The sequence below is a fragment of the Lissotriton helveticus genome, chromosome 5_1 (assembly GCF_964261635.1).
Source record: "Lissotriton helveticus chromosome 5_1, aLisHel1.1, whole genome shotgun sequence".
Lineage (NCBI taxonomy): Eukaryota > Metazoa > Chordata > Amphibia > Caudata > Salamandridae > Lissotriton > Lissotriton helveticus.
This window is the reverse complement of record NC_136065.1, coordinates 958,331,745-958,359,123: the sequence shown is the minus strand read 5'-3', so window position 1 is coordinate 958,359,123 and position 27,379 is coordinate 958,331,745. Positions and strand designations below refer to the sequence as shown.

General features: G+C 47.0%; 1 protein-coding gene across 1 annotated transcript in view; it reads right to left on the bottom strand.

Moving 5' to 3' along the window:
• CFAP46 (cilia and flagella associated protein 46) overlaps positions 1–27,379 on the bottom strand; it is a 1,487,057-nt gene that overhangs the window by 754,823 nt on the left and 704,855 nt on the right. Inside the window, exon 35 of the mRNA XM_078643461.1 lies at positions 20,539–20,637. Coding sequence (XP_078499587.1) covers positions 20,539–20,637 — 99 coding nt within the window. The remainder of the gene's footprint in view (positions 1–20,538; positions 20,638–27,379) is intronic.

The following is a 27,379-nucleotide window of genomic DNA, read 5'->3' as shown; positions in this document are numbered from 1 at the left end:
ATGCATACTTGAATTACTGTCTGTGCGAACTAATACTGTGGCCCCTTGAATGATTGCACGAAAGGATTTGAGGGCTAAGAAGGTGGCACCTAGCTCAGCTTCTTGAAGGAAACGCACACCCCTTCTACAAATTTCTTTCTTGGACCCACCAAACAAAACATCTCAAGCATCCGAGAAGTGATTTGAATGAGATCTTCGAATGAACTGGAGACCTGCAACCACTGCTTGTCTAGCTCCTCTAGCAATTTTCCCATGTGTAATCTGTAGTTGGGAACCAACGGGATGCAGGTGGAGGCCGTTACCAGGAATGACTTTGAGGATCTACTGAAACAGTGACTGACAAGTCTGGGTGTGCTGGAGTGCTTGTAAATAAGAGCGAGCCCTTATTATACAGTTGTCTCAGTAATGATAAATTTGTACGCCTTGCAGAACGAGATACGCTGCCACTGGTGCCAGGATCTACGTAAAGACACGTGAAGCGGACCTATGTCCAAAAGGTAGGACTTTAATTGAAAATGTTTTGTACCTATTGTAAAGCGTAGCCCATTCCTGTGCTTAGGAAGGATTGGCACATGAAAATAGACATCCTGGAGGTTGAGAGTAGTTATCAAGTCGTTCTGGCATAAGAACTTAGGACTTTCTTGAGGGACGACATTTGTAAAGTTTGCGCAAAGATCTAAAATCATGCGCTACTTTCCTCATTTGCTTGTTAATTAGGAACTGAGAGTAAACCCTAACGCTGTTGGAGATTCGGAACCACTCTGACGGTCCCTGTTAGTATCCATATAGACACTTGTGCAAACGACTCCCGTAGATGAGAAGGTGGAGGTCCCTTTGGAGGTGTAGAAAGAGGGAAATTTGACAAATTCTAGAGTGTACCCTTGGGCATGACGTTTAAAAACCCAACGGTCCTCTGTCACCTTTGACCAACTGGAATAAAAGTGAGATTTTAGACCTCCGACGTTTTTGGAGGGAGAAAAGGTGGGTTCAAGGTAATCCATTGTTTCTTAGAAGAGTTGCTGCACGATGACTTTCTATGTAGGACCTGTTGGTACTTTGCCTATGTGACTGCGTTTGATTTGAGTAACACAGTTGGTTCTGATTGTAGGAGCCAATACTGGATGGAACTCCCTTGAAAAAAGGACGTGGAGCTACGTCCTCGGCACCACGAAATGGCTGCGATTCTATATCCCGAGGGTGCGGGCAGTATCTGTGTCCTTTAAGATAGTCTGCAGTGCCTCATCAACATGCTGGCCAGAAAGGATCCTCAATCAAAAGGCAAGTGAAGTATTGAAGTCTGAAACTTCTTGCAAAAGACGTAGGATTGAAACAAAATTTTCTTTGCCAGACTGCCCCTATTGCGAGCTGTCGAAAACCTGTACATGCAATGCCTGCTGCATAGTGTATCATTTCTGATGCACTTCTCTCTCTCTCTCTCTCCCTCCTGCAGGATCTTCAAAGCGTGAGGCTTGGAGGATTCTGGAATAAGTTCTACTAGCGCCAACATGTTAGAGCACATCTGGCGGCATATCTGCCCAACTGGCTTGCAAGATAATCGATGTGCCGCCTGAGTAATGACTGAGTCAGGGTAGGCTGAGAGACTAGAAAAGCAGGTGAATAGGGGGGAGCTTCACATTTCTTGTCGAGGCGTGGGAAAAAAAAACGCCGGCACAGAGTTTGGCCTCTGCTTGAGTTTAACACCTTCTTGCTAAATAAAGTCTATGATAGGAACTGAACGAACTTGTTTCTGTGGTTTCCCCAGGACGAGGGTGTAGGAGAGTGGGGTCTGCAATCCCATGGCCACCCCAGATTTTTGCTTTTTGCTTCACTGATTTACAACTTTCCCTGGCTGTGGGCCTGCTAATCAGACCCACAGCCTAGCTGTTCTCTCTCTAAATTGCAACCATGTACCTTAGGTGCATTTTACCAATTGGTACTGGGCCACCTTATCAGTCCCTGTACAGCATACCTTAGGTATCCAGGGCATAGGTGTACCCAGGGCCTACCAGGGGCTGAAGCATGTATTATGCCACCCCTGGCTGGCCACCCAAACAGACACAACTGGCTGCACGACAGCTGGGGCAAGGTGATGTAAACACCCTTTGCTTTAGATATAGTATTCCTATATCTAACCCTAAAATGGACACATATATTCCTATCAGTCACTCCTATGGCAGGCCTTATCAATCCTGAAGGCAGAGTGCTTGGAGTTATGTGAGATGGTGCTCTAGCATGAGCTGAGCCCGTTTGCAGCTTGCGGAACCAAGTCCACATAGCTGTTCCATGATAACGCTATACCATATACTCTTAAGTGCATTATATTCCTCGCGGTTAAATGCTAACTTTGGTATAGCATTATCAAAACATGTCGAGTAAGGTGTCATACGAATTGGAATACTAACCCCTCGCAAATTCTGGCGACGGGGTTAGCATTCCACCCTTCTAGAGGGACACGACATGTATGTAACTGTGAACCCCGGTTAAAGTCAGACACAGCCTCAGCTCCACAAAATGGATGCTGCCACCGAGACACAAGTCTGTCCTCCTGCTGCTGGGAGTCCTTCCAGCAACGGAGGCCTGGACAAAGGGTTTCCTGCCAGGGGCGGTGCTAGCACCATCCCAGACAGGATTTTGTGTATCCCAGGTAGGCAGGGCTGAAAGGAAGGTGACTGCAAGTGGCACCCCGGTGCTCACTGTGCATATGCCGGCTCAAACCAGTTCCTGGGGCACACCAGCCCCTGAGCTGGGGAGAGACCGGACAAAGGAGAGGGGTGTAACCACCCCCCTCCTAGTCCCACCCATAGGGCAGGACTTAGTCGCGTGCCAGCCCCTTTTCTTAGGATAAAGGTAGGAGCAGGCCCCCTTCCCAAATTAGATAATCTTGAATCTTGAAACTACTTTCCACGAAAGGAACTCTTGACTCTTCTGAAGACTCTCCCTTGTGGCTAAGGAGTAGCCACCCTGCACCAGCAGGCACCATCGAAGCTCTTGCGGTTCGCTGCACGTCCATCCTCCAGATCAAGACTGCCCAGCTCGACGAGACCCGGATTCCCTGCCATCTCTGACCTCTACCTACATCATCCAGCCCAGCTGAGATTCATGGGTGTGACGAGACCCGTGTGACCGGCCATCTTCAAGACCTGCACGACGCTTCACCAGCACGACCCCCGAGAGACCCTCGAGTAAGTGCATTGGGGTTTGAGAAACCCTAACCCTAAGCAGCTCCAGCACCGAAGTCCAGCCTCCCAGCATCCACGAGATCTGCGTGGGGCCCTTCTGCTTCTTTGCTGCTTGCCATGTTGTCCGGTCACTTGCCCGTTGGCTAGTGACCCTCTTGACGACGTACCACGATGTTTGCACCGCTGGTCTAGGTCCCCTAGACTGGCCCTTGCTTTTTGTCCAACAAGAAGTGCCCTGGACCCTCCTGGTCCACTCCAGACGCCATCTTGACTCCACCGCGTGGGCTTGCCTTTGCCAAGGTTTGTTGCTCAAATCCTGAGTCCAGCATCGCCGACAGCCGACAGCTCGTGGGACAGCTCGCACCTCCAGCCTGGATGCCGACAACGCCTCCTAGCCCGTGTGACTGCAGAGTCCAGCGTCGCCCACTCACCTGGTTGAGGTGACTTCATCCGGTGCCATCCTGGTGCCCACATAATCACTGGCTAGTGATTAAGAACTGAGTCCCCTCTGCTTTCAGGTCGTCTCCTTCACTGATCCAGCCTTGGATCACACCGAACATCTTCACTGGTCGCCTGCCAGCAACTTCTTCTTTCAGGCTCCATAGACTTCAACGAGGATTCCCGACGTCTTTTGAACCCTATGCAGCCGCGGCCCCTGGGCTAGGTAACTTGAGTATTTCGGTACTCCAGCACAGGTCCACTATCCAAGTGTCCAGATCCTTTGTCGTTTTCAGTCTATCTAGTCGGATTCGTCCGGAAACAGTAACTTTAGAAACGCTAGCATCCATAGACTTCTTCCCGCATCCCGCGTGAGAGTGCACACTCTGCACCCGATCTCCCTAGGCCTCCTGCTCGTAATCTTAAGGTTCAGTAGTGTAGTCCTAGCGATCCTGAAGCCTCTGGATCTTGTTACTTACCTGCTAGTATTTCGCATTCCACTTTTTGTGTATATGGTTTTTCGTGCCCCTCGGGCATTTGTGTAAATTGTGCAACTTAAAGTATTTTCGTAAGAGTTTTGTATTGTGCTTAGCTCCCTGACTCATAAAGAGTTCAGGGTAGACTTGTTATAAATAAATATCCTTTATTTTCATAACAACTTGTGTGGTGTCCTTTCACTTGGTGTTCAAGGGGTATATGTGATGGTAAAACAGCTGGCTTAACACGCCCTCTAGAGTTTAGCCTGAAGACTGCTCGTGTCCATGCTACTAGGATAGCTGGTCTGAAAGGTTGACTTACAACCAATCATCAATAAGGGTTGTTTGGTATGATACAAAGTGATCACTAGAATAGTGAGCACTATATATCAGGCCAACTTCTCACAGAGGGGAAAGGGGGAAAACGATTAGCCGCTCTCTTCATAAGGAGGGGAAAACCTCCAATATTCACCGGAGGTGAATGCAATAGAACTCCAGTTGTAGGAGAAGACGTAATCCCGCCATGGTACAGGCTGTGGCAGCCTTGCTGTCAGAAATACATAATTCTGATCTGAAGAAAAAACATGCTCATACGGCTATGTGCTGTCCAAGAAGAATAATGGCAGGAATAAAAAAGCCATCACGCCATCACGTGGATGTAGCGGAAAGCTGCCGTCGACGAAATAAACCATCTACAAAAGCATTGTGCATAAAAATCAACAGTGTGTGAAAACAACTGTCAACGGGATCAACCGTCGGCGAATCCAACAGTTGACAGGGTCATCCGTCAACTAAGCCAACTTGCGTCAAAGCTGAATGTTGATTAAGCTCACCGTCTACGGAGCTCACCGTTTACAGAGCTCACCGTTTACAGAGCTCACCGTCTACAGAGCTCACCATCTACAGAGCTCACCGTCTACAGAGCTCACCGTTTACAGAGCTCACCGTCTACAGAGCTCACCGTCTACAGAGCTCACCGTCTACAGAGCTCACCGTCTACAGAGCTCACCGTCTACGGAGCTCACCGTCTACGGAGCTCACCGTCTACAGAGCTCACCGTCTATGGAGTTTATAGTCTACGGAGCTCACCGTCTACGGAGCCCACAGTCTACGGAGCCCACAGTCTACGGAGCCCACAGTTTACGGAGCTCACCGTCTACGGAGCTCACCGTCTACGGAGCTCACCGTCTACGGAGCTCACAGTCTACGAAGCTCACCGTCTACGGAGCTCACCGTCTACGGAGCTCACCGTCTACGAAGCTCACAGTCTACGAAGCTCACCGTCTACGGAGCTCACCGTCTACGGAGCTCACCGTCTACTGGCCTACCGTCGACAAGCCTACCGTCGACAAGCCTACCGTTGACGAGGCCACCGTCGACGAGGCCATAGTCGACGAGGCCACCGTCGATGAGCCTATCGTTGGCGAGCCTACCGTCGATGAGGCCAACTGTCGAAGAAATTTACCATCGACAAAACTCCCAGTGGTCGATGAGCCTGCAGTTGACAAGAAGGCACTGTCCTCACTGTCGTCGACGAATGCCTGGAGGCGTTATCGTTGCAGAGCACCAGTGACGGCAGAGATTGTCGTCAGAGAGTACATTGACCGTATCATCAACAAGCTGGCACATTTTCACGTAGAAAAGTGCGCAGAGTGAGTCTAGACGCCTGAGAGTAAATCTCGTGGGCGTAAATGTGGGAGGCAGACTCAAAGAAGGCCAGAGACCTCTTAATTGCGATGTTACTTCAGCTGGTGAAGTAGAGGAGAAGCATCACTTAAAATCTTAACGTGCAGGACAAACAAAATAATCCTCCCACATCAGAAGGGGGGTAAGTCTAAGCACAAGAACAACCCCTTCTCCTCCTACCATGGCAGAGACAGGCAGAGTGCTGGTCCATATACTCCTCATGAGGGTTCACAGGAAAAAGTCTCAGCTTCCCACAAGTGACTCAGGGTCTGAAGGTAGACTTCATGTAAGAAGATATTGCAAAACTGTGATATTATGAAGAAAAAATTGAAGAAAATTTAGAAAAATGGAAGAAAACTGAGCAGAGCTCAGGGAGACTCCCTTCACACGACGTGCAGTAGAAAATCTGAGGTGCTGGGCTCTGAGGAGAAGGTTCTGGAGGGCTGCTGGCGCCTGATTGGCTACAGTTTGGACCAACATAATGACAGGAATAGGCTACAAGTGTTTTTTTCTCTATTCATGTATTCCTATGAGGAATTATGTCTAGGCATTTACTGCCTGTTTTCTAATGTGTATTTCATCTGTTATGTGTTACATATACATATTATTAGTATGTTATTGCTATTTTATTTACCGTGAGACTCCCACTCCGACGACGGGGAATATATTCAAGCATGTGAATCTATGAAAGACACCCTAATACTGGAGAATACCCCTAGGTAGGGCGTGAGGGTTGCAGAAGTGGCCAATTGAGGCTGTGTATGTTAGAAAATAGTCGATGCGAGGTGAGCTTTTGTGTGCGTTAGAAAAGTAAGTGTATTGGGTTCCGTCCGGTTGTAGTGTACGCCACACATCGGTCAGTCCCATAGCTGTGGTGAATTCTTCCATTAACGCATTTGGTCGTACCCCCTGCCTTTGTAGGTGTCTGTCTATTCGGTCGTCCATGGTCATGTTGTAGTCCCACCCTCAGGATCAGGGTACCTACGGGAAGATCTGTTAATATCTTACATAGATCTGTCGGTGCCTCCTTGCGGAGTGCTGGTGGTAGATACAATGAGATCACATTTAGCGCCCGCCCCTCCCATTGGGCAACTGGGACCGCATCTCTGCCCCCAGGGTCCGCCCACATACGTTTTACTATAAGTGCTAGGTTCTTCTTAACTAGAATGCCAGTCCTCCGAGATCCCCTGGTGTAGTCTGCATGTACCAGGAGTTTGTAACACCACCTTGTGAGGGCCTTGCTTTTATTACCAACCATGTGTGTCTCCTGTAGTAACACAAAATCAGGTGCCTGTCGTTTTAGATATTGTTGGACTATTCCACATTTAAGTTTGTCCCCCATCACATTCACATTCCAAGTAAGCACAGAGAGTGACATTTCCATTCTATCGCCCATCATCTGAAAAAAGGATAAGCACATTTTGACAATCTAACATTGCTCTAAGCTCAGTATTCCAAACTAGTATTGCTAGTTTGCCGTGGCCCTGTAGTACAATAAAGGCACGATCTCTTGCACCCGCCCGGATTGCGATCATCTCCACCCTGCAACTGATTTCAGCAACAAACATGTACATGACAGCATGTGATCCGTGACTTGTAAACTGAACAAATCTTGAAATGGTAAACATCCTTCCCCCCACCCCCCTCCCTGCCCCCCTGCCCGTGGATTTAAAACTACCCATGCCCCAACTAGGCAGAGTGCCTCTTTCCCCCAAAAAATCCTGAAAGGTGCGTGCTGGCAGTCCTCCCACTCTCGCTCACATCCATTTTCTTACGTCTCAAATCTGCAGGCTTCCAGCCCATCCTCTAGGAGGCCCATGTGCCCCGACCTATAGCTGGTTAGTGGTGGTAGTCTCAGTCTTGAAATCAAGTCTGCATTTGTCCCACATTCATGTAACACCTTAAGAACCGTCTCACCCATTTCTATGGAGCACTTATCCATGTACATCACCAGGCAGTACAGACCACGGATGAAATCCACTCAGCTATGCGTCGTCTCTCCCACATCAGCCATGGTGGATTTGTCTCCTGGTTGTGTCCCATGATTAGCTCTGGGCAATCATTGTCCTCCATTTTGATCTCTGTGTTGGCCTTCCACTCGGCGTCAGCCCTCCAGCCAATCCCATGCGTCCTCTGGTGAAGTAAAGAACCACATCTTGCCCTCCGATTCCACTCTAAGTTTCGCTGGAAAGAGCATGGTGTACTTCTTCTCCCGGTCTTGGAGCTCCTTTTTAATTGTCTGAAAGCTACGCCGTTGGGCCTGGACCTTGGCCTTGAAATCTAGGAAGAACGTGATTACATTATTGTCCAACTTAAGTGGAGGGTTGGATCGTGCCGTTTGAAGGATGGTGTCCCTGTCCCTACAGTTGAAAACTCGGGCAATAAGTGGCCTCGGGGGAGCCCCCGGCTTTGGCCGACCCCCTGGCTCTCGGTGGGCTCTTTAAATCGAAAAATAGCTTGATAGTCTCTTGAGCTGTATGTGTTTCAATATTAGATCTTCCACATAAAGGTCAGCTGCTGGTCCCTCAGCCCGTTCTGTACACCTAGTATACGTATATTATTTCTTCGAGCTCTTCCTTCATACTCATCAACTTGCTTTCCCATCAGTGCTTGTTGGCTTTGAAGTTCGGCGACTTGTGTCTGGAGTTGAGACGTATCCGTTTGCAGTGTGGCTGTTACTTCTTTAAGGTCATTTACTTTTTTGTCCATTTTGCGAAAGTCAGCCCGTATGAGGGACATCTCTATGTTGACTGAGTTTAGGGAGGTGTGTACTCTATTGATGGCTTCCATGATGTCGTGGAGCGTAAGGTCGTTTTGCGGTTGCGGATTGTTCTGTGTATCAAGTGTCTCCGTTTGTTGTGATTCACATTCTTTCCCCGACTTATTCCAGGTAAATTTGGCCAGTTTATTATAGGCACTTACTTTGGTTCCCTTGCCCGTTGCCATGACTGGATCGCAACATGTCGAGATCAATGATTTGTCTGAGTTCAGTCCCGGTAGTCGCCGCCGTCTGCCCAGCAAGGATTTCCGTCTCACCAGCGGCCTGTCGGGTTTCCCTGGGACTGCTCTCCCGTAGCGCACCCTGTCCAGGCAGCCCCACTACTCATCTATGGTCTTGGCCCGCTGAGGACATAGTCTCCAGTATGCTCTATGTGTCCGGTGACTTCTCGCTCCCGGCTTCCTATTATCTGTTGGGGCGAAGGGTGTGTCTACTATCCAGGGTTTTCATGTCGTCATAGCGCTGTCTGTTCTGTCAGGCACCTCACATGAATTGCCAATATTTTTCTTGATTTATACGATGCCCTAAGGAGCCTGATGCGCTCACGCCTACAGCTTGTATCCGGACCTTCCCCCCCATATCCCAGAAGGAGGTATCGCTCCCCCTCTTCAGGCTGTCAGAGAGACCCCGGTGCGTCCTCCTGTGGTCGCAATCGCCCTAGGGAAATATTCCAGTATGTCGGGGCTCCGCCTGGTCTCAATCCACAATAGCGTGGGGAGGCGGGGGGCGCCCTCAGGATCTGCTTCGATACTTCAGGGTACATAGAAGCGGGGTCTCAGTGTACAATTTATCCAGAAGTCGATACTTCAGGGAGCCTCCAGCTCTCAGTCACTGGCAGCAAGGGACTAGGCGATGGAGGGGCCTCACTTACGGCGATCCCTGATGGCTACACGCTCCCCAGAGAGGCATGCATTTTTAGGCTTAGTAGACTGCCAAAGCCAGGGCCTAAATTTCAGGCCACTTCCGTGTTCCTCCCCCAACGCTGCAGCCCGGTGGTTTCAGCGGCGTGGGAAGCACAGTCTTGCACCTCGGTCGGGTCTACAGGCAGCCCCATGCCGATTGGAGAGCCGTCCCCGACTGACCTGGGAACAGGCGCTCGTCACACTGGCCTCGGAGCTTCCAGCGGAGGTCTCCACACCGCCATGTTGCGTTCTCTGATAATGGCAGCCCAACTTCTCCATTTCACCTGTTTCCATGGGGATTCAGCATGCATCTCTGGGTGACAGTGGACTGCAGGGCTGGCAGGCAGTCGTTAAACCGTGTCAGTATTTGTGATTTATGCAGGATTTTGAAGGATATACAGCGAGGGTACGGGAGCCTCTCTATCTAGCCGCCATTCTCTTTGGCTGCTAGCCACGCCCCACAAATTCCAGATCTGCCCTCTAGGAGTACAGCTGCTTCAAGCTGAGCCAGGATGAAAAGAAGTCCATGCCACACAATCCAAAGAATTCAGCAAGCTCTGAATCACCTTGACATTAAGTTTCCAGACGAAGGAGTCTCAAAGGAAATGGGACCACCAGTTTACCACAAGGTTCTTCAATCCGGGAGCTATTGTACAGTGACAGAGACTTGCTTGTTCAGACAGAGGTTCCAGAAGTCAGTAGTCATTTTTGCCAGCATATGTGACCCTGAACCTCCCAAATGACTTATGTAGCATAAGACAGTGGCATTATCCACCTTAAGGAGAATTGAACTGAGCACTGGTCCTTTGTCATGGACCTAATGGTGAATTGCATCATCAATACCAGGCAATTTATGTATGATTCGATTGTCTGCTCTAGTCCTAGGTGACATTATTACGACATTGGGCAGCTCTGCCCAGACGCCTTGCATCAACTCTATTGTCAACTGTATGCAAGTGCCTAAAAGGCCTTGCCATTCTAGGCCTCCTGATGTTCATGCCACCTCTGCAGCTTCATTCATGTCTCCTCCGAGAGCTGGACTGAATCAGAGCAACTCATGCTTTTTTGTAGATGGGAGGCTCTCAGCCTTAAAAGCAATCTTTAATACAGAGATCTTGGGAAAATAGCTAGAATCATGGAAACTTATAGTCCCACAAATCTGGCTAGTGCTTAAGTGAAAGTGACTATTGTTAGATGTTTCTGAACTTTTCTCCTGATTTTTTTTCCCATTCTGAGTAAGCAATCTCAGCAATGCTTCTGTGGAATCCACTAGGAAATTCAGGAATACCATCATCCAAGAAGGTTGAAAGACCAATTTGTCAGTGTTGATAAAGCCCTGGCCTCGAATCAGAATTACCTTCATAAGCCCAGGCCTTGTAGCATAATTAGTCTCATACTGAGATAATCCATAAGACAAGACATGACCTGGTCCATGATAAGTATATGATCATCCTCATGAACCTGACAAACTTTAACACAACCTTTCAAGAAGCTGGTGAAACATCACAGGGCTGATAAAAGCATGAACGTTAGTGTCATGAACTCGAAGGCCCAGCTTTCACATATGAACTTCAGACATTTTCTGTGTGGTGCCAAGATTGGGAACAACAGGTATGTGTCTTTCAAGTCAAGCCTGATCAAATGTTTCTGTAAGAAGATATTAATGGGAGAGGGATACTCTTCTTATTGAGGCACAGATAGAACAACTAGTCATAAGATTATCACTGGTCTGAAGTCCTTGTCTTTCTTTCCTAAAGAAAGTTATTGCGGATGGGGTGGAGTTCACATTCTGATCATGGCACCTTCCTTTCTAGGTTTGTTATTTCTTCATTGATCAGGCCTTGATGCTCCAAAGGAAGAAAATCAAATGCTAGGGTTACCTTCTCTGAATGAGCAAACCCAAAAGCTCTACTTAGAAACCCTGTACCATACTGAGAATACAGGCATTCACCATAATCTAGTTGTACCTTTAAAGAAATGTTGGTAATTGACCTCCCAATTTTAGACCGGAAAAGGAATGTTGCATGCCTAAAACCATCCATTTCCAAATACCACTAAAATTCTTCTGGATGGGAAGAATCCTCTGAAACATCAGGAATCTGGCCACTAGTGAACATGTGTTTGGTTTTGGGATTTCTAGGATCCTTTGATGCCCACCCCTCCAAAACCTTCACCTGAAAAACTTCAGGGATGACTGCGCCTTATCGATGGAGCTTAATGTTGCCTCAAAATGTAACAGTTCTTTTACAAACTGGTAAACACAAAAGGAACCCTCAACCACAGGGCCTGCTTCTCCGGAGATGAGCTCACCCAATTTTGGATCCATTTTAATGTGCAACAAATGCATTCTCTTTGTCAAAATGGTGCAAGTTGCATTCCCAAGAAAACACAGGCTCTCTATGTCCAACAACACAGTATGTCGTTATCGATGGGTTAAAATCTCCTCGAGGATCTTGGAAAGAGGGCTCATGAAGTCCATAAGCTTTTCCTGGTACTCCTTTCATGCACAATCTATGCCTTTTGTCAAAATTCCATAAGAAGGTAGCATTTTTTGTACTGATCTCCAGTGTGTCACCTTATTGCGCGATGATAGTTGATGAAATTCTGGACCAAGGTGGCGCCTCACTGCTTTATCACGGGATTTGCTCAACCGATTAAGCATTTACATGCTCACTGTTGCCACTTGAGCTCATTAGGAGGAAAGTGGATGAAAGATGTGTTCCCGCTCATGCCTTTGCCCTCACCGTCTATAGCATCCCCAATTGATCTTCTGAGGTGTCTCAGCCTCTAGTGTATTACATTTCTAAGCAGGTTCTTCAGAGCTGGACAAACTCATAAAATAACTGTGCAGGACCCCTTTTCTCTTAACTTTGGTAAAGCCCCAGAGTCATCAGCACCCGACTGTGACTGTGAACGAGGTACTGTGTGCCTCTGAATCTTCCACATCTGAGTGTTGAGTTGTGATTCAGCTCATTACGGGCACTGCCTCTTGAGTAGATTGAGGGCTTGAAAAACTACCCTCTGCACAAAGGAGTCCAGAGTTACGGAGAAATTGCCCTCCAGGCAAAAAGAAGCCTCCTCCTCAAACTACTCCTCAGCTTCTGGAAGCCTGCAAGAACCTGGCATGAGTTGACTAGAAAATATCCACCCAAAAAATCTCAAAAAGAAGGGTGTATGCATGGTGTCTTTGTTAGGTGCTTCGTTCATTATTCCAAGGGCATTTTTTTCATAATGAAGGGGAACACATGGGCTCACCCTACGGGGGATCATTATGCCCAGCGGACCACCACCTCCCCGGGGCTTCTTAAAATAATAATGCAGAGGAGGCCTGCATGGGTTTGTGAATGGTTGTGAGGGAGTGGTTGTATGGAAGGTTCTATGGGAGTGTGAGTGGATGCGTTAGTGATTTTGTGGATGATGTCAGTAATGTCATCAGTGATGTCATTTGAGATGTTGTCAATGATGTCATCAGTGATGTCACTGACCATGTAATATGTGAGGTCATAAGCAGTGCATTGTGTAGGAGCAAGTTATAATTAGCTCAGCTAACTATAACTCTGAATTTCACTGATTTTGTACAAGTGAAACCCGAGCCTAACTATAACGTCTCAGTAACCTTCGGTCTTTATATATGAAAAAACTAAGATTACAGTAACGGTATAGTTAGGTGAAATGTTCAGTAACAATGTAACATTTTAAACTCTAAAAACCACTGAATTCTAACAGTTATAGTTGTCCCGTTGCTATATTTATAACTAGCACCCCTCCATGCACAGTTTTATTATCAATAATTTCACGGCGAATGTTGCAGTGATACTATCGAAGATGTCATGAGTGATGTAATATGTGGGGCAATTAAGGCACAAATTAAAGTTACTTGAGATAATTATAACTTATGAATCTCAGTGGTTTTTAGAGTTTAAAGCGTTAAGTTGTTACTTACCATTTCACCTAACTATAGCGTTACTTTAAGCTTTTTTTTTCCAGTGAACTTCATGTTCACTGAAAAAACACCTGCATGCAGCCAAACTCCTGGGTGCGTGCTGCCTTTGGCAGTGTGCACTGGGGGGTTGGACACAGGGCCTGGCGGCATAAAGGCAGACAACCCCACACTGTGCAGGGAACCCATTCTGTAGGACCTTTTTTTTTTAAGGGGGAGGCATGTGGCACCCTCCCCGAGGCTTATTAGGCCCTCGGGACCCCGTCCTCCAGGGCCACTACTTTAAATAAAGGGAAAGGGGAGCACAGCCACCCTTCCCGAACTTTGTTAGGTCCTGGGGACCCTACACCCAGGGCTGTTTATTTTAATTAAAGGGGAAGAGGACCATCTCCTCGAACCTTGCTGTGCCCAATGGACCCCATTCCCCAGGGCCAATACTAAAATTAAAGGTTAGGGGGCCACGTGCACCCCTCCCCAAGCCATTATCAGCCCTGGAGACCCCATTCCCGGGGCCCTCATCACTTAAAGGTGGGGGCCCTGGGGCCCACCATAGTCCCCCACTGTATACTCATTGGGGGCCGTGCGGAGGAGCCCAAATGCCCCAGTCAGCTCCCTGCATACAGCGGGAGCCAGCCTTGCTCCACCCCGGAAGAAGCAGCTACTAATGCTGCTCCCTCAGGGCGGGAGCAATATTTCCATCAGTTTGCCTGGCTGCAAAATTGCGATGCGCCAGTCCTGCTCGCGTATCGGCAAAGATGTGTCAATTCTGCTCTCATAGCAGAAGATGCACCGGTGCTGTAGCCAAACACATTAGGCCCACTTCCAATGGTCCCGGTGTAGGAGTAGGGTTGTTTGAAATCTGTTACGTCTCTGAGACTTTGAATAAGGAGAATAGCAAGCTAGCCCTTGCAGTCACTCTGGGTTCTGGGAACAAGACAGGCAGGTCCAGTTCTTCTCACCCAGGAAAATAGGGCATCAGGTCATTACAGCAGAAAGCAGTTTTTACACAGAGCAGCAGTCCAGTAAAGTGGCAGTGCTTCAGCACAACAGTCCTTCTTGGTAGGGTATCCTCAGGTACTGAAGTTTACTGAAGTGGCCGGGTCAGAAGTCCAGTGCATATATTCAGTGGTGCCTTGACGTGGCGGAGACTTCAAAGAAGGGATTTGAAGTGCACAGAAGTCCTGCCTTCCTGCTCTGGTTCCAGACTTACTAGAGAGGGGTATGCAGCCCTTTGTGTGGGGACAGGATACCGCCTATTCAGGTGTAAGTGTGAGAGTGTGCCTAGCTCCTCCCACCCATCCTATCAGGATGCCCTATCAAATCACACCTAAGCTCCCTGTGTGTGTGGCTATCTAGAGAGAATGCCAAAAGTCCAGCTCTCACCTACCCCAGACAAGTGTTGAGACAGGCTGCAGGCACACAGGGCTAAGGGCAGAAAAACGCCATCGCCAAAAAGTGGCATTTTTCAAAGTGTAATGATAAATTCAACTTTATCAGTGAAGAGGAATTATCATTAACATTCCAGCTGTATTAAACATGAAAGATCTACTCGATCTCAATAAGGAATTGCAGCTAATTAAGGGTAACAAGGATTCCCCAATGTTATCCTCTGAGAGGGGTAGACCTCACAGTGTTGAAAAACGAATGTGGGTGTTTTTCACCACCAGGACATGCAACACTTAAAAGTGCATGTCCCACCTTTTGATTACCCCGTGGGCTACCTAGGGCCTACCCTAGGGGTGATACATATGTAATACAAGGAAGGTTTAAGGCTTGGCATGGGATTTTAAATGCCAAGTCGACACTGCAGTGTAAACTGCACACATAGGCTCTGCAGTGGTAGGCCTGATATGTTTTTAAAAGGTACTTGAGTAGGTGGCACAATCTGTGCTGCGGGCCCACTAGAAACATTTAATTTACAGGCCCTGGGCACAGGCAGTGCAATCTACTAGGGACTTATAGGTAAATTAAATATGCCACTTGTGAATAATTCAATCAAACCACGTTTAGGGAACTGAGCACAATCACTTTAGCATGGGTAGCAGTGGTAAAATGTACAGAGTTCTAAGGCCAACAAAAATAATTTAGTAAACTTGGAGGCAAGAAGGCCAAATGTTTGGAGGATGACCACCCTAGGGCTGACAGATCTAACAGAGACCTATTGCAACATCTCAATGACCACAAACTGTGTACACAGTGATATCTGACAGATGTGTTCTGCAGACTGCTGTCCCATTCTTGAAGCTTGAACATTTTGGAAAATTCATGACAGTATTCCAGCACATTTTCTAACATATAGCTTCAGTCTGGCAAGTTTTGAAATCTAGGAACTGAAATAGAGAAATAGGAGTGGTATTAAATAAGCTTTTATGTGTGATAATTTGAAATAGGTTTCTAGTCCCACAATGTAGCATTAGCCAAGGGCAAGGTTGCTGCTAATCCTGATTACTAAGCGCTAAATTGTGCTCTGTGTTTTAAACTTAATTTTTTCCTGCTCGCACTTACTTGCACTTTGCACTTTGTTCTATTGCTGAGCCTGACGCCTGCATCCCGGTCCACAACGGGGTTTCCCCGCTTGTTGTGGAAGGTGCTGGCGTCTCAGTATCCCGGTTTCCGGCGCTTGCGGGCTGCTAGGGGCGGAGCATAACAGTTAGCGCTCTAGGGCTCTCAGACTACTTAAGGGGCATGCCATTCTCGTCGCACAGCGGACACGCGCTGACACGAGACAAGCATTGCTGCTAATCCTAATGCGCTTGATTACTAAGCGTTAAATTGTGCTCTCAGCAGTTTGCTTAAAAAAAAAAAAACTTACGTGTTTTAAACTTAATTTTATCCTGCTCGCACTTACTTGCGCATTGCACCTTTTTCTATCGCTGGACCTGACGCCTGCATGCCGGTCCACCATGGGGTTTCCCTGCTTGTTGTGGAGGGTGCGGGTGTCTCAGTATCCCGGTTTCCGGCGCTTGGGGGCTGCTAGGCGCGGAGCAAAACAGTTAGCGCTATAGCGCTCTCAGGCTACTTAAGGGACATGCCATTCTCGTCACGCAGCGGACGTGAGCTGACACAAGACAAGCATTGCTGCTAATCCTAATGCGCTTGATCACTAAGCGCTAAATTGTGCTCTCAGCAGTTTGCTTTTAAATAAAGCTCATGTGTTTTAAACTTAATTTTATCCTACTCGCACTTACTTGCACTTTGCACTTTGTTCTAGCGCTGGGCCTGATGCCTGCATCCCGGTCCACCACGGGGTTTCCCCGCTTTTTGTGGAGGGTGCCGGGGTCTCAGTATCCCGGTTTCCAACGATTGGGGGCTGCTAGGGGCAGAGCATAACAGTTAGTGCTCTAGCGCTCTCAAGCTACTTAAGGGGCATGCCTTCTCGTCTGCGCCCGTCCGCGGCCGACCGGGGCCATATATTATGCCATGTTTTTTAACATGCTCAGCCTCAGAACTGAAACAGCTACAAGTCAATTGGCCCATCAACCCGGGACAGGGCTATCGTTGACAAAGCAGGGATCCGGGCCCACAGGGACACCTACCCTGAGCTTGTTCACCGACCTAGCCGCAGGGAATCTCTATCCCTGCCAAGAGCTCACCAGAGTCAACCACTCCAGTGTCACATGAGATAGGGAGCCTTGCCATTAGCTACCTTAATACACACTCAATGGTGAAACATCAGCTAGACATCTTCCAGCTCATAGACTCTGAGAAACCTGATATCCTCCTACTTTCTGAAACATGGCTCACTGCGGAGTCAGTTCCTGATATCTTAGCCGCAGTACCCTCTGGCTACTATATCCTCCAGGCCAATCGTCCCTCAGGGAAGATTGGGGGGGTTGCTGCCATCATCCATCAAAGACTCCAGTTCTCCTCACTAGGGATTACAGGCATACCTTCAGACGACAGCCTCATACTGAAATTTGAATCACCTCAGTCCTCTTTTATCTGCGCCCTATTCTATCGCCCCTGCACCACATGCTCTCATTTCCCCACTCCTAGGCGAAATGATCTCCCTATTGGTCATCAATCATGCTAGAATTATCATAATTGGAGATGTTAACTATTAGCCAAATGATATACAAGAAAGTGCTAGCTCCTTGGAACTTACAGACCTCCTCCTGGGGATGAACTGTACCCAGCATGTGAAGGCCGCCACCCACATAAAAGGGCACATCCTAGATCAGGTTAGGACATCCAACCTTGAAATATTCAAGTTACAAGTCTCCCCATGTACATGGTCAGTCAGATCATCATTTTATTACATTCATCTTGGCCTGCGCTTGCCCGAATAAAACCGTCCAGATAGTAAATCACCTAGCTAGAAACTGTAACCGGGCCAACATTGATGACTTCTGTTCACTATTAAAGGCCACAATGCCCACCTCACACGAATCACTCCTCAATTAGGAAAACAGCATTAAACTTTGGCTCGAATCAGCCAGCGACAGCATCGCTCCACTTAAGAAAATCATTATTAAACGACCTCACAGTGCCCAACGCTAGTTCTCTGACGACCTCAAGGCTAAGAAACTAGCTTAGAGGCAAGCTGAACGCAGCTGGAGACATGATTATTCTTCAGAAAAAAGGCCATCTACATAAGTCAGCTCAGAGATAATAAAGACGCCATCCTTCAGACCAAAGTAGCTAATTTTTCCTCAAAAATGACGAACTCCGCTAATAAATCCAAGGACATCTTCTCCATTGCTGATGAACTTGCACAATCAGACAGAGTTATGGCAAAATCTGTCCCCTCACAATCCTTATGTGATTCCCTCAACTCCTATTTTATCGAGAAAATTGCCGGCATTAGGGCTAGCATCCCTACCCTCGGCTCTTCTTATGACCCCCCCTTCAGTTATAAAAACTCCTCTCTCATTGAATAAATCCCCCCAATCGCTGGGATGAATTTTTTAAGCTCCTTAAAAAGTCAGAACGGGCTCCCCCTTGGACTATTGCCCTCCACACATCCTACAGGCAGACTTCCTCGCCTGTCTAAACCCGGCCCTCTCTTTTCTTAATAGCTCTGTTAAAGTAGTGTGGCTCACTAGTTAGAGGCGGCAGGCCTGAGAGCAGAAGTCAGCCCGGGACCAGGGTTCAATTCCCGACGCGGCAGGGTTGTGGACCTTGGTCAGCGGACTCGATAATTCTCACTTCGGTGCTTACTCTAATCAGGGGTTCCACTCGGCAACTCTGGGCATTAGCTTGCCTAATCTCCACAACGGCCCCACCAATTCCAGGGATGCCTGGCTCCACCTTGGGGACTCCCAGCAAGGGACCATCCCACAGGGAAAGCCAGGACGGGTTCCCCAGAGTTATACAGCGCTGGGACGCCCCGTTGCTGGGGCAGCTGTGCGCTTTGCAAGTATACTACATTTACATTTACATACTACATTTACATTTAAACTAGGTATTGTCCCTGGCATCTTCAAAAGTGCAGAAATTGTCCTGATATTGAAGAAACCCAATGCTGACCCTCTGGTCCTTAGTAACTACTGTAACTACTGTCCCATCCCCCTCCTCCCCTATCTAGGTCAAATCCTGGCGTCTCATGTCACTAACTGCCTCAGCTCCTTCATCGTACAGTCCCACTTCCTCGACCCTCACCAGGCAGGTTTTAGACCCGCACTCTCCACGGACTCAGTCATACTGACAGTTATGGATGAGCTTAGAAGGGGGACCGATAAAGTCCCTACCCAGGCCCTGGTTCTCCTGGATCTCTTTGCCGCTTTTGACCCAGTTGACCATGGTCTCCTGATCAACCGTGTCGGCAGTCCCGGGATCCAGTGCATGGCCTTGAAATGGATTTCCTCTTTCCTCCTCAGTAATAGATCCCAGGCAGTCCGCATTGCCAACTTTTCTGCCCAAAAAATTAAATTGAACTGTGGAGTCCCCCAAGGTTCCTCCCTCTCGCCCCTTCTTTTTAACTTATATTTACTACCCCATATTTGGTCTCTACGTACAAAAATGGTTGAAACCTTTAATTACGCAGATAACCTACAGCTGGTATTCAACATCGATTCTTCGACCTCCTCAGTGCTCAACTTCCAATCCATCATGAGCTTAATTAGCGAATGGATGTATGCAAACCAACTGAAGTTGAACCCCAATGAAACTGAGTTGATTCTCACTGGAGGAACTGCCAACCCAACAAACTCCAACTTTTGGCATTCTGCCCTGGGCAGTCCCCCATGCCCAGCTGCCCGTGTCAAGAGCTTAGGAATCCTCATCAGCAATGACCTGACCATGAAAGCTCAAATCAGCTCGGTTGTATCTGCTTGCTTCTTTCATCTTCGCAGAATCCGAAAGATCAGCAGATTCTTGACCACTGAGGCCCTGACCCTGGTCAACCTGGCCCTGGTAATCTCTTGAATCGATTACGCCAACTCGTTGTATGTTGGCATTCCAGCATACCAATTACAACGCCTGCAGCTGGTACAAAACCAAGCGGCCAGGCTAATTTACCGTCAATCCAAACACCATCATGTGAGCCCCCTAATGAAGAGTCTTCATTGGCTCCCGGTGACCAAGCGATGTGTCTTCAAGTTGGGTTGCACTATTTTTAAAGCCCTTGCTGGCATTGGTCCAGTCTTTGTTTCTTCGCTCCTCCTACCTGAACCTGCTGACCATTCCAGCTTTAAACACAAGAAGCACGGGGGTCTCAGATTTTCGGTCCAGGTCCCACAGTTCTGGAACTCTCTTCCCATGGAACTGAGGTCTACGTCCTCTTATGCCCAGTATAGAAAACTCCTCAAGACCTGGTTGTTTTCTCAAGCTTACGCGTAAGCCAATGTTCTGTCCTGTCCTGTCAATGCCGCCTCCCCTTTTGTCCTCAGGGCCATGAAACCGCTTGGTGAACGTGCGCTTAATAAGCACTTTTAACATAACACGGTTATTGGGTTTTCAAAAATGTTGTGAATCTGGAAGAAGACAGACTATATTAAATGAGATTGCCTTAAAGTTAACCACAGTTGACTGTGCAGTGGTGCCTGAATGATGAACAAGGCATTTAGCTAACATCACGTAAAATAATATTTTTATATATCCGGAGAAAAGAGGGAAATGTTGAAATGCAATTGAAACAATAAAATCAACCTGCAATTATTTTTAAAACACTTAGAAACATACATGTGCAGAAACTTACAATACTTGCTCCATTTCGTTTATGAACACGTTTCCAACTGCTTTCTGGTGATATGTGGATATTTGACTTAATTTTAAATCTTCACATACTTGAGCAATTCTGAAAAATACAATAAATAATTAACTTCATCAATCTCCAAAGTGTCATTTTAAGGGTTTTGAAGGCCCCGGCCAAAAACTATTTACAGGTCCATGTTTGAAACAATATTATTAACCATTTTCTATTATTTCAAGCCTTTCATAAAAAAAGAATTTTGTTTAATAACTTAAAGGAAGATATATAGAAATAGGAGTGAGATAGAGAAAATGTTCACTTTCCCAGGGGCAACTTGGAAGGTGGGAGCCTGGACAATTGCCCACTTTGCCCATCCCTTAAAACGCTTCTGATTAACTCGGCATGGTTCAAAGGGAGCCATAAATGAGAAAAAGTAAAGAAAAATTGTCAGAAAACATGCTTTGAATTCCTACTTCACAAATAAATTTAAGCTATCCTGCTGGTTCCCAAAGTGCAGATGAAGCAGAGGCAAAGTTGGCTGCACGATGAATGGAAAAAGTAAAGTGATAATGACACTATATATGTACAAACTATTTTGATTCTTTCATTGTGCCCCTGTACAAACAGTATGCCAACGTTTTACAAATAAAATATTTAACAATCATAATATATCACTATCACAAATTTTCAGTTAAGAGATATTTAAAATCTCCTGTACAAGACTCAATAAAATTAATATAATTTTCTTTAAAAATAGAAAGGAAGACAAGAAAAATATAGACATCACAAAGAAGCAGAATAGAACAGAAAACGAAGGATAAACCAAAGCAAAAGAGAAAGAAAATAGGCAAATATAAACACAAGGAAAAACTGCAGAGGCACCGACTGCATACATAATGTGACTACATTTTCAAAAGTGGAAAAAGGGCAGTGAGAAAATACAAACAGCAAAATACGCTTTGACAACAGTAATAATTTGAGTTTTGAATAGCCGAAAACGGGTTTTCATGAGTTACTATGAAAACACAATTAAGACCATGAACTACATTTAAGCAAACCTTAGACTCGCACACACTGGGCATAGCAGTAGCAGTCCCTATACACACAACACAAATATCGTAAAGGCAGTAACGGTGTAATCCCCTTCCACATTTCGATATACAACCAGTACACCACAGAGAGCAGCAGTACATAACTTTCAAAAAGGGCAAATGCAGTACAAGCTAACTTCACGTTTACATCGCAAGAAAGAGACAAGCCAGGAAACGTCAAACTTTTCCTACCTGATGTGCTAGTAGAACTCGAACTCGTACTAGTCGGCGGGTCTTTGAGCCAAGGAGGCAGGGTCAAGATGCTAGAGCTACTGCTGGGTTCCTGGCTAGTGCCACTGCCGCACCACTACACCCTGTAGCATATGCTTCTTTGCAAACTAGTAGGGCATGACAGGCCTCAAATTCCACCAGGCATTTTACCCGGTGGACTGGGGCCCTTGGAGTCGGGTTTTGAAAGACTAAGGCCGCTCCTGGAGCCTCTGTCACTTTCTCCACCTCTCCGAGGCTAATTGTACCTCGCACTGGTGGCTTTCCAAGAGAAAGAAAGAGAGGAAGGTGGAAGGTGGAGTGAAAGTGACAAGGAGAAGAGAGAGAGAGAGAGAGAGGGTGAATGGATGGATGGAATTAGACTGTGGAAGAAGACCAAGGGAGTAGGGCTTATTTGGACACCTTTAGCCCCAGCAGCCGGCTTTTAGTACCCCAGTCCGGCCCTGCTGAGAAAGCAGGAGCTGGACCCAATAGAGCACTAAAACCAGAGCCCTGGAGCTGGCCGTGGAGCTGGCCGTGGATTTGCTGCACAAGGCATACTGCTGATTTGTGGTGCTCCGGCTGGTGCAGCAGGACATATTGCAGTTGTGGAGCGGCATAGAAAACACAAAACAAGGGGTGTCACATTTCCTTAATTCTTCTATATGAATGGGTATGAAATGTTTGGCTGCATGCTGTAATGGCTGTGCGCAGAAACAAAAATAAGCACTGGCTCATTGTGCAAGGCAACAGAGCTGAGGATCTACCACTTCGGAGGTGGGATTAGTCCTCGCTTTTAAAACTGTCAGCAACAAAGAAAGAACGTACTCTGCAGCAAAATCAATTTGCAAACTGTGGACCTTATTCTGGAGGAAATGCCACTGACCCAAACTAGCACAAACTAGCGGATGGCTCCAATTTACTCGTTCAAATACATGCCTCGCACCTAGTGGGCAACGCTCATACATACAGTTCCAATGCATGTCGGACTTTGTAGTCGTAAATTAGAGCGTTTATCTCCTTATAGTAAGTTCTGCATTATCTCATAAAATTGAACAAATAAACTGGATGGTTTTCACCTGCAAGTGAGTGCGTCCTTGTTCGAATGAGCACTTTGATGAAAAAATACGACACAGCAGTCCTGCCGTGTCACTGTGTGATCAAGGCAGTTGTTGCCGAAACACGATGCCGCGAAATAATGGAATAAAAGATGTTATTGCCAAAACCTCTCCGAGTCGGTGTCCGGTTTCGAATGGGAAGGAGTCGGATGTGGTTCTCATATATATATAGGTCTTTCCGCTGCAAGACGTGCAAAGCATGTCAATTTGGAGTAAATAAAACTTCCTATGTTATTCCTTTCTGTGAAGTGGAAAGATCTATTGAGAAAGCTCTAACCTGCATATCTGATTTTTGTGGTATACGTTTTGGAGTGTCCCTGTGACCTTAAATACGTAGGAAGCACCATACTACAGGGACACAAACGTATACTACAACATATCAGAGCCATAAAAACAAAGACACAACTTACCCCGTGGCGAGACACTTTGGGGAGAAACACAACGCAGACCCCAAGGAACTGAAATACTTTTTAATTGATGCTACCCCACCGTATAAACGAGGTGGGGACAGGGAAAAGACACTTAGAAGGTGGGAAACCAGATGCATTTTAGATCTTGACAGTAAACAACCGGGTGGCCTTAATATTACTGAGGAACTTTATACGGGCCTTTGAAAACAATGGTAGAAGTGAGTAGTTTACCAATTCACCTGTTAGAATAAAATTACTATAATTAAGAATAATTACGGGTAAAAATGGGGTAAATCTGACTTACAGCAAGAAACAGTAAGACGATGATGAAAACTAGATCAATACACTGCAATTTACCCCCTTAGATAAAATATTAAGAAACTTTTTTTACACAAATTTTTTACATAGTCTTTTAGAAGGGATTTTATATTCTTATACATCGTTATTTATAGTATTAGCACATGTTTTTAATAATAAGGAATGTTTGGCAAAATTAAGATTCAAATAATTTTGGTTTTATATTCATGTACTGTAAGCTACACTAAACGACATGTGATACTCATTTATTACATCTGTGATGACAGGGTATTTAAACCTGGACGCAACAAGGATTTTAACCCCAAATGTAAATAGCCATGTTTCATGATTTTAAGGTATTTATACCAGTATTGTTTAAATGAATTGATAACTAAGGCATTGTTGGACTTGGGTCTTTTTGGCAGGTTCAGCCCTAAACTGTTTGCCTTAAGCCTCTAGCATGGTGGTAGTGATTTTAGGCCTCTGCACACAAAGTGCGTGCCCACTCTGAGTGTGTGTTCTGAGAGTGGCCTGCCCTCCCATAGGAATGCATGGGGGGATATATGTGTGTCCATGGTAGTTCCTAATATGTGGGGAGTGCAGTGGCGAGTTTGGTATGTGCAAACTCGTGGTAATAAATGCTGCACAATGGTGTGCGCAGATTTATTGTGTCTAGTGTAGAAGTGCAACTTTTAGAAGTTGGCATTTCTGTGTGCTGTGAGATGTGAATTGCCTGTCTGGCTTGTGAGTGACAGGGGCTGGCTGGTGTGCTTGGCTCCAGGAGCCAGGGTGAGTCTGCCCGGTGGTGAATAGGGAGATCTGCAGGGAGGGAGGAGTTGAACCTGAATAGGGCTGTGCCTTCCCTCCACAATGCTGGCTCCGCCCCCTGTGGTGCGTCTGATGTCCCTGGCCTGTCTTGTGAATAGGGAGAGGGGCTGAGCAAAACAGAGTGCTCCTGAACCAGTTGCATCTGGTTCTCCCCTTGCCTACACTGCTACAACAACGGATGTTGTGGTATAAATTCAGGGGTTGTGACCCAAAGTAAATGTTCTTGTCTTGGACTGGAATCTGCCAGGGGTGTGCTGCTGCTGGAGCTCAGGAGAAGGCTTGCCTCCCTGGGCTCTGCCCAGCCCCTGGATGCCTGGAGGACTTATTGGGACCTTTCTGCCTTATCTGAACTATTCCCAGGGCTTCTTGTGCTCACTAGCGCCCTGTGAGCGCTCTGCCTAATTTTCCCTGAAATGCGAGGGAAAGCTTGGGGGCTGCGCAGCACTGCGCTGCAGCCCTTGCTAGAGGAATCCCCAGCTCAGGGATTCCCCCCTATCTGTGCTCTGAGCGGGTGCCCAACACCCTTATTTTAATATTTGAAATCAGGTGCCCACCCTGCATTGTGGTCGTGTTATTTTTATTTAAATTTCAGGTGCCCACCCCGCGACTCCGTTTTCCTTCGTGGGTGCCGCCACGCGTCATAGCCACATGCTATTTATATTTAAATTTGGGGGCCCACCCCGATTATGGCCGCTTCTTTATTTTAGCCCTAAAGCGGGTGCCCACCCCGCGTTTCACTGCCGCAGCCCGAGCCGCGTTCGCAAACTTCCCCCGGGCCGCTGCCTAGCGCGACCCGGAAGGAGAGAGAGGCTTGGTCTACCTGGGCAGGGCTTCCGGGATGGAAGAGAAGTCCTGCGAGTCAAAGAGGCTGCGCCGGTAGCGAGGCGGATCTCCCCCAAGAGAGGGAGAGCCCCGCAGTGGCAGCCGCCGGCCGAGAAGGTGAAGAGGCGGGCAGCGCCAGTAGCAACCCCGCGGACCACCGGCAGTGGAAAACAGCCCGGTAAGGAAGGGGGGGCCCCCTGGGTGTTTCCCGAGCGGCCCGTCTTGGCAGCCGGTCGCTCCAACGAATCCGCCCCATTCCTTTCACGAGCCTATGTGTGGCTCTACCCTGGCCCTAATTGTTCACTCGGGCCCAAGGGGCCCATGCTGTATCGTTTACGGGGGATAGTTTCGGGGCACTTTGTCGGTGCCCACCCCCCCCGGGCCCACACCGATGTTGTTGGCCCCATTAATCCAGAGCCTCCGTGGCTCCAACAGGGTCCCATTTATGTTAGAGTCCCCATGAGGGGCTTGGGGGCATAATCACTTTAGGAGCCAGTGTGCTCCCTGACACCTGCTTACTTTTACGATTAGAGCCAGATGGCTCCCAAGTTTGGCACATTTGTTTGAAGGGCCAGTGAGAGCCCATGCCTCGTTCTTTCTACTCCCCAGCTGCCCAGCAAGTAGTGGGCAGCTGCATCGTTTAGGTATTTCATTCTTTTGGAGGGACATGTTCTTTTAATCTAGGAGTGAGGCGCACTCCTTCGCCCCTACCTTGGCCTGCACAGCTGCGCAGCACTTAGTGCCAGCTGCAACGTTTAGGCCCTTCATTGAAGATTCCCAGCTGCCAAGCAAGTAGTGGGCAGCTGCCACGTTTAGGTTTTGCGCAGTGGCGCATCCTTGACCTTCGCTGCATTGGCAGCGCACCCTGACTTTGGACATAGGGCATTTGAGCCCCTTAGAGATGGCCAGTTGGCCCAAGGGACTGTTAGGTTTATAGGGCGCATGGCCCTAATGTCATTTTTATAGATGCTAGGAAATGTAATGTTTGTAGTGTGATTTATGCACCTTGATTTATGCTTATAGATGTGCTTTTATGATTATTAGATTTTTCCTACTGTTTTATTTCTCTACTGTGGTCTAGGTTTGATTTATTCCCTACTGCAGGTTATGTTATTAAGTGTATTTCCTGATGTTTAGGAGATTATGGTTTATCCTATTTTAGCTTATGAGGTTGGCGCAGAATAGAGTTCTCGCCTTATGTGATACTGTACCTGTTATGATTTATGCTACAGGTTGACGCTGAGTATAGTGTCTGCCAGTGATTACTGGCTGTGTTCTAAGTTCCTGATTTGTTCTTTCTTTTACTATTCTTTACCAAGTGCTAATTCTGACAGAGGCCCACGTGGCCCTGTCATGTGTAACTAATCCCTTGTAAATATTGCCTGTGTCAGTTGGCACAGTGTATATTGTGTGATTACTATCTGATGTGTTTTTATTATAATACAAAGGCTATTTTTATATAACCTTGTGTGGAGTTCCTTTTGTGGTCTGCCTAGCGTGTTACTGTGTGTGTTGTGCAAATGCTTTACACATCGCCACCGAGATAAGCCTAGCTGCTCCTGCCAAGCTACCAAGGGGGTGAGCAGGGGTTATCTTTGGCGTGTAACTCCCTTTCCCTGACTAGAGTGGTGGTCTCTGCCAGGCTTTGGCGCAAGCCTTAGCCAACCAGAGATCCCCATTTCTAAAAGGCATGTAAAAAACCAATGAGTAAAGCAACAGTATTTTGTTTATTTCTATGCTGAACTATGCACTTTAGGCACCTGTCACTTTAAGGGTAAACAACACCAAAAAAGAAAAAAGAAAAAACTAATTAAGTTTGAAAAAAACGGTTGTATAAAAACAGGATGTGACCAAAAATGAGCATCACGTGATCAAGGCACTTGTAGTGCCGAAACGCGTTATGCTGCTAGCGCGGATGGTGGACTCATTTAAATAAAAAAATCTGCACTTTACCTGTGGTCTGTGCTCCGGTGTCTTGTCTGAAGAAGCAGTTGGAGTTTTCTGGATATATATATATATATATATATATATATATATATATATATATATATATATATATATATACAGGCTCAGC